Source organism: Pseudophryne corroboree, chromosome 3 (genome assembly GCF_028390025.1).
Source record: "Pseudophryne corroboree isolate aPseCor3 chromosome 3, aPseCor3.hap2, whole genome shotgun sequence".
NCBI classification, from domain to species: Eukaryota; Metazoa; Chordata; class Amphibia; order Anura; family Myobatrachidae; genus Pseudophryne; species Pseudophryne corroboree.
This window is the reverse complement of record NC_086446.1, coordinates 458155457-458168383: the sequence shown is the minus strand read 5'-3', so window position 1 is coordinate 458168383 and position 12927 is coordinate 458155457. Positions and strand designations below refer to the sequence as shown.

The window sequence follows — 12927 nt, the reverse complement described above, 5'->3', positions numbered from 1 at the left end:
AGCTAGGAAAGAAGTAACCGCAAACCATTATCACCGCATATGGCGAAAATATGTTGCGTGGTGTGAGGCCAGGAAGGCCCCAACGGAGGAATTTCAGCTGGGCCGTTTCCTGCACTTCCTACAGTCAGGGGTGACTATGGGCCTAAAATTGGGTTCCATTAAGGTCCAGATTTCGACTCTATCGATTTTCTTCCAGAGAGAACTGGCTTCACTACCTGAAGTTCAAACTTTTGTTAAGGGAGTGCTGCATATTCAGCCCCCTTTTGTGCCTCCAGTGGCACCTTGGGATCTCAACGTGGTGTTGGATTTCCTAAAGTCACATTGGTTTGAGCCACTTAAAACCGTGGAATTGAAGTATCTCACGTGGAAAGTGGTCATGTTGTTGGCCTTGGCTTCGGCCAGGCGGGTATCAGAATTGGCGGCTTTGTCATGTAAAAGCCCTTATCTGATTTTCCATATGGATAGGGCAGAATTGAGGACTCGTCCCCAATTTCTCCCTAAGGTGGTATAAGCCTTTCATCTGAACCAACCTATCGTGGTGCCTGCGGCTACTAAAGACTTGGAGGCTTCCAAGTTGTTGGACGTAGTCAGGGCCCTGAAAATTTATGTTTCCAGGACAGCTGGAGTCAGAAAGACTGACTCGCTATTTATCCTGTATGCGCCCAACAAGTTAGGTGCACCTGCTTCAAAGCAGACTATTGCTCGCTGGATCTGTAGTACGATTCAGCTTGCACATTCTGCGGCTAGACTGCCGCATCCTAAATCAGTGAAAGCCCATTCCACGAGGAAGGTGGGCTCTTCTTGGGCGGCTGCCCGAGGGGTCTCGGATCTACAACTTTGCCGAGCTGCTACTTGGTCGGGGTCAAACACATTTGCTAAATTCTACAAGTTTGACACCCTGGCTGAGGAGGACCTAGAGTTTGCCCATTCGGTGCTGCAGAGTCATCCGCACTCTCCCGCCCGTTTGGGAGCTTTGGTATAATCCCCATGGTCCTTACGGAGTCCCAGCATCCACTTAGGACGTCAGAGAAAATAAGAATTTACTCACCGGTAATTCTATTTCTCGTAGTCCGTAGTGGATGCTGGGCGCCCATCCCAAGTGCGGATTGTCTGCAATACTTGTATATAGTTATTGTTTAACTAAAGGGTTATTGTTGAGCCATCTGTTGAGAGGCTCAGTTGTTCTCATACTGTTAACTGGGTATTGTATCACGAGTTATACGGTGTGATTGGTGTGGCTGGTATGAGTCTTACCCGGGATTCAAAATCCTTCCTTATTGTGTACGCTCTTCCGGGCACAGTATCCTAACTGAAGTCTGGAGGAGGGTCATAGTGGGAGGAGCCAGTGCACACCAGTAGTCTAAAGCTTTCTTTTAGTTGTGCCCAGTCTCCTGCGGAGCCGCTATTCCCCATGGTCCTTACGGAGTCCCAGCATCCACTACGGACTACGAGAAATAGAATTACCGGTGAGTAAATTCTTATTTTTTCGATGCTCTCTCATTGTCATAAGGAGAACTCAGAGGACCCCCTGCGCTGTTACATCAGGGTGCCCGAGGGTGATCTTTTCAAAAGCAGAAGCATTCTCTCTGTTTCCAACTCTTAGGTGCAGATGGGACACGCTCATTTACTGTATTAATGCATGTCACACAGTAAGCCACCCCACTGCATCAATGATAGGAGTGCCTTTTCTGCAATTTGTACCAGCTCATTCATATGCTCCTTACCTCTTTAAGCCATCTTTTTACATACACGTATTAGAGGATATGTTAGATGTATACCCTGTTATACTGATTTCTGAATATCAATATGATGGTTACATATAAGGAGCAAGATTGATACATTTATTGCTACAGTGTGTTATTGAGGCATACTAGATATTTCTGCCCAGACAACAAATTTAATCAGCAATAGCCTGCCAATACCTGAGACGCGGATCAGGGTGTTATATATAGTGGACATTTTTTACCAATAAATTACCAATTCTACTAATAGGCTTACCGGTACACTGCACTGAGAAAATCAATAGTATTTGCACTAAGACAATTACTGGATCAGTTTTACTCATATGGAGATTTATATCCTAGATCCTGAATAATTATTAGATTATTTCGCTACTACCTCTCTAAGGGAACATATGATATGCAATCGATGGGGAGATTGTATGTGCTATGAAGTTTGGACACATACTAATCAACACTGTTATTGTTACTTATATTCTACGCCAATAGCATCCATTACAACAGGCTGAAATTTATGGTAAATCTATCTATAGGGCTACCGCTTCTTGTTTCAGCCGACTATATCATCCTACAATTTTGTCTCCTCTTGTTAGGGGACTGTCAATGCTTATTATTGCAGGAACTATTGTCAGGATCAATAACATTGACCCTGACCAGGTCACGTGTATCTCCCCACTGTGTGTTCATACCACGCGTAAATTTAGGCGTGTTTTTTTTTTTTTTTGTGAATTCTGGTATTTATGTGTACATGTTCATGTCCTAGTCTTGGTTTGTGGCAACATTTTTAATGATAATCAATAAAAGTTATATTTTATGTAATATCTTTCAATGAGTGCCCCCCAAAAAACGAGAGTCTTTTTCTTCTTTTTTGGTACACTCTGCTGGCTATTGCCTCCGCTAGGAAGGTGTCGGACTTAGGCGCTTTGTCCTGTCGCCCACCGTTTCTGATCTTCCATCATGACCGGGCAGTCGCCCAGGTTACTTACCTAAAGTGGTGTCATCTTTTCACCTTTAACCAAGAGATTGTGGTACTAGCCTTCATTTCTTCTGACTTATCCTCCAAAGAGCGGTCTTTGGATGTGGTAAGGGTTCTCCGTGTTTATGTGGAGAGGACTGCCTCTATCAGGAGGTCAGATACTCTCTTTGTACTTTTTGGTTGGCTGGCCTGCGAATAAGCAAACCTTGGCCAGATGGATTAGAATGGTGATTACACAAGCTTATCCGCAGGCTGGGCTCCCGGCTCCTGCTGCTATTAAGGTCCATTCTACTCGGTCTGTTGGACCTTCATGGGCGGACCGCCGTGGCGTGTCCGCTCAACAGTTGTGCAAGGCGGCTACATGGTCCTCAGTGAACACGTTCATTAGGTTCTATGCCTTTGATACTTCCGCCTCCCAGGATGCTTCCTTTGGACGCCGGGTTCTCATACCCACTAAGGTGCGTTCCGTCCCTTGAGGAACTGCTTTAGGACATCCCCCGATGTATTCCCTGTGGAACACAGTGTACCCCGCTGCAGAAAAGGAGATTTATGGTAGACTTACCATTGTTAAATCTTTCTGCGAGGTACACTGGGTTCCACAGGGCACCCACCCTGACGCACTTAGCTTCTTTGGGTTTGTATGGCATTAGCCGCTGGTCCCTTCTCCTGTCGTGAGAACGTGGTTCTATGTGACTAAAATCTGCCTTCTCTTTTACCTCTCTAGAACCTTATTCTTAGTATTAAAATTATTTATATACTGTCACAAGGGTCCAGAGCACATTATAAAGCACATAAAAAGAAATTGTATGAACAAAAAAAAGACTTACAGTTCAGAATGTTTCAGAATATGGGCTACAAGGTTTAAAAACATTAGCAGTTATAATACCCAAATAAGCAACGCCAGCTGAACCCAAAGATTTGGTGATGTTATCAGTGGCAAGGAGGTGAAGGTATAAGTGAAGGAAGGAATTACACATGAGGGAAAAAGACTCTGCTTGTGAGATCTTACAATATAAAGGGGAGTGGCAGACATACAGGTACAGCACAGAGGGGAGAGACAGAGGGCCTAATTCAGACCTGAGCGTTTATGTGCTAAATTTAGCACATCTACGATTAGTCACATGTCACACAGACATGCGGGGGGGGGAAGGGGGGGGGGGGGGCTAGTCCGACCCTCCCGCACAAGCATCGCACAGGACCGCGCCCCTTAAATGGCGGTCAAACGCCGCAGGCCCGCTCAGCAAAAGCCTCTGCCTGTCACTAGGGCAGAGGCGATCGCAGGGCTGAGACAGCCGTCGGTCTTGCATGCGCTGGCACATGTGCAGTTTAGACCTGATCGGCGGCTGTGTAAAAACGCACGGCAGCGATCAGGTCTGAATTAGGCCCAGGGAGCAAGGAGCATGGAGCAGTGGTTTAGGTTAAGAGCTGGTAAGCTTTGATAAAGAAGTGGGTCTTTAGAAGCTTTGTAGAGGGTTGGACAGTCTCGTTGGAAGCAACATGGGCAAAGTCTTCAAGGTGTGGGTGTGGACGGTAATTAGACTGTCAGAATCAAAGGTGTTTTTTTGTTTGTTTTTTAGAATGGTGGAGACAAGGGCATGCTTGAATGCAGAGAGGACAGTGCCTGACGAGGGAAAGATTGAATAAATGAGCAAGATAGAAACAGGCAATGGGAGCGGAGTAGGGAGGAATGGATAGGGTCAAGGGGTGAGGTGGCAGAGTGTGAGGACTGGATTAAGGCCATGATGTAATCTCCAGATACTGGGGTGAAGGAAGTCAGAGTTTATAAAATGGACGGCAAGAGGCAAGCTCTGAAAAAGAGGATCGGATGACGAGAGTCTGGTAGGATGTGATGTCCTGATGGATGGATGGATTTAACTTTGCTTGTGAGTTGGGTGACAAAATCAAGGGTAAAGAGCAAAAGGATAACAGACATGGTTACTAAAGCAAAATAATAAATATTGATTTTCTACTTAACTCGCAGTTTGTCTTTTTTCTGATTGTATTGGGTCAAGAATATCTATTTCTGCTGCTGGGTACACTGGGCTCCACAAGGATAGACATTGGGGTGTAGAGTAGGATCTTGATCTGAAGCACCAACAGGCTCAAAATCTTTGACCTTCTTCCCAAGATGCATAGCGCCGCCTCCTATATCACCCCGCCTCCGTGCACAGGAGCTCAGTTTGTAGTTGGTGCTTGCAGTGCAAGCATGTAACAGGAAGAGCTGCTCACAGCAGCTCTATAAAAGCTTTTTCTGAGGAAAAAAGACGACTATAAGGGATGCAGCAGAGGCACAGATTGTGCTGGATGTCAGTAGACATTGCCTGCTGCAGCTCCATCTCTCCCCCAGCGGCGCAGTACACGGTTTTCTTCCAAGTTAGTCACACACGGCTGGGGCTCTCCGGGATCGCGTGCCCGCACTTCGGGAGGAGGTAAGTGGGTCCCGCTCGCGGGACCCGCACTTTATCATGATCCGGCGGGAGGCGGGCCACGCCCGCTGGTGGTGGACACTGTGGCAGTACAGGCGATCCCACTAGATCACCAGGGCATGGGTGCAGGTCAGGTTCTCTCTCTAAACCCTGACGCATTTAGCTTCTTTGGGTTGGTATGGCATTAGCCGCTGACACTTCTCCTGTCAGGAGAGTGTGGTGTTTGTGGCAACTGGCAGTTGTCGTCTTTTACTTGCTACTGCATTGGGCTGGTTAACAAAACTGAGCTCCTGTGCACGGAGGCGGGGTGATATAGGAGGCAGCACTATGCATCTTGGGAAGAAGGTCAAAGCTTTTGAGCCTGTTGGTGCTTCGGATCAAGATCCTACTCTGGAGCCCAGTGTACCTCGCAGAAAGAGTTTTAACAAAGGTAAGTTCTTACCATAAAACTCGTTTTATAACTGTTTACTATTTACTATCCAAATGTTATATAAATAATAAATATATAGATAAATATTTACATTTGTAAAATACGGAATTTTTTAAATGTATGTGTTTTGACTTTGATTTTTTTGCAAATATCTTTGACCAAAATATCTGAACACCGTGACCATAGTGATTTAATTTCCTTAAAGGCTGCTCAAAATTTGAGCAGCCGCCAGGTACACACTGGGGGGGAGGGGGGGGGTTAATTTACATTTCCTGGATGGCTGCTCCTCTCTGTAGCAGCTGGGTGGGGGTCCTACTGTGCTGACCAATTAGCAGTGATCGTCAGCATGGCAGAGGGTACAGGGATGCAGAGAGGCTGGGAGGTCCTTCTGTGATTGACAACTGCTAGAAGATTATCTTTGGACAGACGCCCACTCAGTGTTTCTGACTGTTTGTATTGTTTGCAACCATGTCAGATAACGCACATCCTGGTGTGCTCACAAATGATGTGACCATGGCAGGCAAGTGGTTAAAAATGTAAGTTAACACACTATCCTTAAGGAAATTAATTGCTACTCTGGTGAGATATTGGATTTTGTTATGGGGTTTTTTGTAATTAACCGCAATGGCACAGATATAAGAGAAGCTTCTTGGCACCTTACCAAGTAGTTGCCATTATGTAAAACTCGAAAGCTATTAATTACTTTCTCTAACGTCCTAAGTGGATGCTGGGGACTCCGTAAGGACCAAGGGGAATAGCGGCTCCGCAGGAGACTGGGCACATCTAAAGAAAGCTTTAGGACTTACTGGTGTGCACTGGCTCCTCCCCCTATGACCCTCCTCCAAGCCTCAGTTAGATTTCTGTGCCCGACGAGAAGGGTGCACACTAGGGGCTCTCCTGAGCTTCTTAGTGAAAGTTTTAGTTTAGGTTTGTTATTTTCAGTGAGACCTGCTGGCAACAGGCTCACTGCATCGAGGGACTAAGGGGAGAAGAAGCGAACTCACCTGCGTGCAGAGTGGATTGGGCTTCTTGGCTACTGGACATTAGCTCCAGAGGGACGATCACAGGTTCAGCCTGGATGGGTCCCGGAGCCGCGCCGCCGGCCACCTTACAGAGCCAGAAGAGCGAAGAGGTCCGGAGAAAGCGGCGGCAGAAGACGTTCCTGTCTTCAAATAAGGTAGCGCACAGCACTGCAGCTGTGCGCCATTGCTCTCAGCACACTTCATACTCCGGTCACTGAGGGTGCAGGGCGCTGGGGGGGGCGCCCTGAGACGCAATAAAACATGACAGAAATACCTTACATGGCAAAAAATGCATCACATATAGCTCCTGGGCTATATGGATGCATTTAACCCCTGCCAGAATATACAAAAAACCGGGAGATAAGGCCGCCGAAAAGGGGGCGGAGCCTATCTCCTCAGCACACTGGCGCCATTTTCCCTCACAGCTCAGTTGGAGGGAAGCTCCCTGGCTCTTCCCTGCACTACAGAAAGGGTTAAAAAAAGAGAGGGGGGCACTATTTAGGCGCAGTATTAAAACATACAGCAGCTATAAGGGGAAAAACACTTATATAAGGTTATCCCTGTGTGTATATATATAGCGCTCTGGTGTGTGCTGGCATACTCTCCCTCTGTCTCCCCAAAGGGCTAGTGGGGTCCTGTCCTCTATCAGAGCATTCCCTGTGTGTGTGCTGTGTGTCGGTACGTTTGTGTCGACATGTATGAGGAGAAAAATGATGTGGAGACGGAGCAGAGTGTCTGTAACAGTGATGTCACCCCCTAGGGGGTCGACACCTGAGTGGATGTACTGTTGAAAATTACGTGACAGTGTCAGCTCTATATAAAAAAAAAAACAGTGGTTGACATGAGACAGCCGGCTACTCAGCTTGTGCCTGTCCAGACGTCTCATAGGCCGTCAGGGGCTCTAAAGCGGCCGTTACCTCAGATGGCAGATACAGACGCCGACACGGATACTGACTCCTGTGTCGACGGTGAAGAGACAACCGTGATTTCCAGTAGGGCCACACGTTACATGATTGAGACAATGGCAAATGTTTTTATACATTTCTGATAATACGAGTACCACCAAAAAGGGGTATTATGTTCGGTGAGGGAAAAACTACCTGTAGTTTTCCTGAATCTGAGAAATAAAATGAGGTGTGTGATGATGCGTGGGTTTCCCCCCGATAACAATTGATAATTTCTTAAAAAGTATTGGCTGCATACCCTTTCCCGCCAGAGGTTAGGGTGCGTTGGGAAACACCCCCTAGGGGATAAGGCGCTCACACGCTTGTAAGAACAAGGGCTCTACCCTCTCATGAGATGGCCGCCCTTAAGGATCCTGCTGATAGAAAGCAGGAGGGTATCCAAAAAGGTATTTACACACATACTGGTGTTATACTGCGACCAGCTATCGCCTCAGCCTGGAGGTGCAGTGCTGGGTGGGCATGGTCGGATTCCCTGACTGGAAATATTAGGATAGTATATTATTGCCTATAGAGCATTTAAAAGATGCATTTCTATATATGCATGATGCACAGCGGAATAATTGCCGACTGGCATCAAGTATAAGTGCGTTGTCCAATTCTACCAGTAAAATGGTCAGGTGATGCGGATTCCAAACGGCATTTGGAAGTATTGCCTTTGAAAGGTGGCCACGGCAACAGCTGGGAAATCCACGTTTGTACCCCAGGTCGCCTCTCAAAATAAGACGCCGTATTATCAGGCGCAGTCCTTTGTTGGCAAGCGGACAAAAGGTTCCTCTTTTCTGCTCGTGACAGAGGGAGAGGAAAAAGGCTGCAGAGATCAGCCAGTTCCCAGGAACAGAAACCCTTTTTCCGCCTCTGCCAAGCCCTCAGTATGACGCTAGGCTCAGGCACGGTGGGGGCCCGTTCTCAATGAATTTCAGTGCGCAGTGGGCTCACTCGCAAGTAGACCCCTGGATCCTTCAGGTAATATCTCAGGGGTACATATTGGAATTCGAGACGTCTCCCCCTCGCCGTTTCCAAAAGTCGGCTTTACCGACGTCTCCCTCTGACAGGGAGGCAGTTTTGGAAGCCATTCACAAGCTGTATTCCCAGCAGGTGATAATCAAGGTACCCCTCCTGCAACAGGGAACGGGGTATTATTCCACACTATTGTGGTACCGAAGCCAGACGGCTCGGTGAGACCGATTCTAAATCTAAAATCTTTGAACACTTACATACAGAGGTTCAAATTCAAGATTGAGTCACTCAGAGCAGTGATTGCGAACCTGGAAGAAGGGGACTACATGATGTCTCGGGACATCAAGGATGCTTACCTTCATGTCAAAATTTACCCTTCTCGCCAAGGGTACCTCAGGTTATGGTACAGAACTGTCACTATCAGTTCAGACGCTGCCGTAGGGATGATCCACGGCACCCCGGGTCTTTACCAAGGTAATGGCCGAAATGATATCCCTTCGAAGGAAGGGAATTTTAGTTATCCCTTACTTGGACGATTCCCTGATAAGGGTAAGATCCAGGGAACAGTTGGAGGTCGGTGTAGCACTATCTCAGGTAGTGTTGCGGCAGCACGATTGGATTCTCAATATTCCAAAATCGCAGCTGGTTCCGACGACTTGTCTTCTGTTTCCTAGGGATGATCCTGGACACAGTCCAGAAAAAAGGTGTTTCTCCCGGAAGAGAAAGCCAGGGAGTTATCCGAGCTAATCAGGAACCTCCTAAAACCGAACCAAGTCTCAGTGCATCAATGCACAAGGGTTCTGGGTAAAAATGGTGGCTTCCTACGAAGCAATCCCATTCGTTAGATTCCACGCAAGAACTTTCCAGTGGAACCTACTGGACAAATGGTCCGGGTCGCATTTTCAGATGCATCAGCGGATAACTCTGTCACCAAGGACAAGGGTATCCATCCTGTGGTGGTTGCAGAGTGCTCATCTTCTAGAGGGCCGCAGATTCGGCATTCAGGACTGGGTCCTGATGACCACGGATGCCAGCCTGCGAGGCTGGGGAGCAGGCACACAGGGAAGGAATATCCAGGGCTTAGGGTCAAGCCTGGATACATCACTTCACATAAATATCCTGAAGCTAAGGGCCATTTACTATGCTCTAAGCTTAGCGAGACCTCTGCTTCAAGGTCAGCCGGTGTTGATCCAGTCGGACAACATCATGGCAGTCACCCACGTAAACAGACAGGGTGGCACAAGAAGCAGGAGGGCAATGGCAGAAGCTGCAAGGATTCTTCGCTGGGCGGAAAATCATGTGATAGCACTGTCAACAGTATTCATTCCGGGAGTGGACAACTGGGAAGCAGACTTCCTCAGCACGACCTCCACCCGGGAGAGTGGGGACTTCACCCAGAAGTCGTCCACATGATTAAAAAACTCGACAGGTATTGCGCCAGGTCAAGAGACCCTCAGGCAATAGTTGTAGACGCTCTGGTAACACCGTGGGTGTACCAGTCAGTGTATGTGTTCCCTCCTCTGCCTCTCATACTCAAGGTACTGAGATTGATAAGATGGAGAGGAGAAAGCACTATATTCGTGGCTCCGGATTGGCCAAGAAGGACTTGGTAACCGGAACTTCAAGAGAGGCTCACGGAGGATCCGTAGCCTCTACCTCTAAGAAGGGACCTGCTCCAGCAAGGACCCTGTCTGTTCCAAGACTTACCGCGGCTGCGTTTGACGGCATGGCGGTTGAACACCGGATCCTGAAGAAAAAAAAGGCATTCCGGATGAAGTCATCCCTATCCTGATCAAAAGCCAGGAAGGATGTAACCGCAAAAACATTATCACCGCAATTGGCAAAAATATGTTGCGTAGTGCGAGGCCAGTAAGGCCCGACGGAGGAAATTCAACTGGGTCGATTCCTACATTCCTGCAAACAGGAGTGTCTATGGGCCTGAAATTGGGGTCCATTAAGGTTCAGATTTCGGCCCTGTCAATTTTCTTCCAAAAAAGAACTAGCTTCAGTCCCTGAAGTTTAGACGTTTGTAAAAGGGGTACTGCATATACAGCCTCCTGTTGTGCCTCCAGTGGCAATTTGGGATCTCAATGTAGTTTGGGTTCCAAAAGTCACATTGGTTTGAACCACTTAAATCTGTGGAGTTAAAATATCTCACATGGAAAGTGGTCATGCTGTTGGCCCTGGCCTGGGCCAGGCGCGTGTCAGAATTGGCGGCTTTATCCTGTAAAAGCCCTTATCTGATTTTCCATTCGGACAGGGCGGAATTGAGGACTCGTCCTCAGTTTCTCCCTAAGGTGGTTCCAGCGTTTTCACCTGAACCAACCTATTGTGGTGCCTGCGGCTACTAGGGACTTGGAGGAATCCAAGTTGCTGGATGTTGTCAGGGCCCTGAAAATATGTTTCCAGGACGGCTGGAGTCAGGAAATCTGACTCGCTGTTTATCCTGTATGCACCCAACATGCTGGGTGCTCCTGCTTCTAAGCAGACTATTGCTCGTTGGATTTGTAGTACAATTCAGCTTGCACATTCTGTGGCAGGCCTGCCACAGCTAAAATCTGTAAAAGCCCGTTACACAAGGAAAGTGGGCTCATCTTGGGCGGCTGCCCGAGGGGTCTCGGCTTTACAACTTTGCCGAGCAGCTACTTGGTCAGGGGCAAACACGTTTGCTAAATTCTACAAATTTGATACCCTGGCTGAGGAGGACCTGGAGTTCTCTCATTCGGTGCTGCAGAGTCATCCGCACTCTCCCGCCCGTTTGGGAGCTTTGGTATAATCCCCATGGTCCTTACGGAGTCCCCAGCATCCACTTAGGACGTTAGAGAAAATAAGAATTTACTTACCGATAATTCTATTTCTCATAGTCCGTAGTGGATGCTGGGCGCCCATCCCAAGTGCGGATTGTCTGCAATACTTGTACATAGTTATTGTTACAAAAATCGGGTTATTATTGTTGGGAGCCATCTTTTCAGAGGCTCCTCTGTTATCATACTGTTAACTGGGTTCAGATCACAAGTTATACGGTGTGATTGGTGTGGCTGGTATGAGTCTTACCCGGGATTCAAAATCCTTCCTTATTGTGTACGCTCGTCCGGGCACAGTATCCTAACTGAGGCTTGGAGGAGGGTCATAGGGGGAGGAGCCAGTGCACACCAGTTAGTCCTAAAGCTTTCTTTAGATGTGCCCAGTCTCCTGCGGAGCCGCTATTCCCCTTGGTCCTTACGGAGTCCCCAGCATCCACTACGGACTATGAGAAATAGAATTATCGGTAAGTAAATTCTTATTTTTTTCTTTCTTTCTTCCAGATTTGAAGCCATGAACCATGAACGCCTGCGTCAGAAGAAAATCCATTCTAGCATAAAACAGAGTCGGCATATCAGCCTGGACTGACTATTCGCAACATAAGTGGTCAAGGGATGGACACAGGAGTCCTAACTTGTGTACAATTGGTGACTTCAATACTGTATTTTCACAAGCCTAAAGTTCTATTACCATATGATGCATGAGGCTAACTGGGTGATAAAATGACATGGCACATGGTAGCTGCTACTTGGAGCAGGATAGCAGCTTTGCTTTTTTCTTTTATAATAGCTGCAAATGATTTAATAATTCTCTGTACATAGAGCTGATGTCCAGATTGTTAATAAAAGGTGTGAAATGCAGAAAGTTTATAGCTCAAGATACAATCTTATAAATGAACCATGCCAAATAAAAGGATGGTAATGATATCAAATCAAGAAATTACTAATTTCTGCCCTTGATTTAGCTGGTTTTCCAAAAGTTCTACTCACGTAGAATTTAACTCAAAAGCCTTTGTCTATCACAAACATACTGACTGTTGCTTAGTTAAAAATAATATTTTCAAAGGAAAGGGGAATTCTCCTGCACTGGGTATAGTGGATAAATTATTGATACCGACGCAATTTCCAAAATCATGTATGTATATAGATAATTAAAAGTGTGGAAAAAGCTGTCATCAAATGTGCTTAACTGCTGCTTTCTACTGTGTGTTGTGGCAGTGAATGGTGGATGAGAGCAACAGTATGTTTCATAGGATTAGCCTGCATCTGCTGTCAGGGTAATATTGATCCTAACCTGGAGAGCAAGCCCTGATCACACTGATGAGAGTACAGTAAATGGCAAAATAAGGCAGATATCAGGTATCGGTAGTGGTCAATCTGCTGGAGCTGGAATGTTTGTTGATTCCAAAATGATTACAAAGGGATTCCCTGATGCATGTGTTGCAGCAACTGGCTTTTATGTATTAGTAGATGTCTCACTCCACATAACAGTGCCCCGGCCATAGAGTTTAAAAATATTCCAATTTGTACATTTAGAAAAATGATTCTTAAAGGCAAAGCTTACCTGATTGAAGACCGCTACATACATTTCCCAGTGCTTGTTAACCACTT

At 46.8% G+C, this 12927-nt stretch overlaps 1 protein-coding gene across 1 annotated transcript in view; it reads left to right on the top strand.

The window, feature by feature from the left end:
* The window catches only part of MRPL58 (mitochondrial ribosomal protein L58), a 68883-nt gene extending 56387 nt beyond the window's left edge, over positions 1-12496 (top strand). Inside the window, exon 6 of the mRNA XM_063960664.1 lies at positions 11821-12496. Coding sequence (XP_063816734.1) covers positions 11821-11905 — 85 coding nt within the window. The 3' untranslated portion in view covers positions 11906-12496. The remainder of the gene's footprint in view (positions 1-11820) is intronic.
* The last annotated feature ends 431 nt before the right edge of the window (positions 12497-12927 follow it).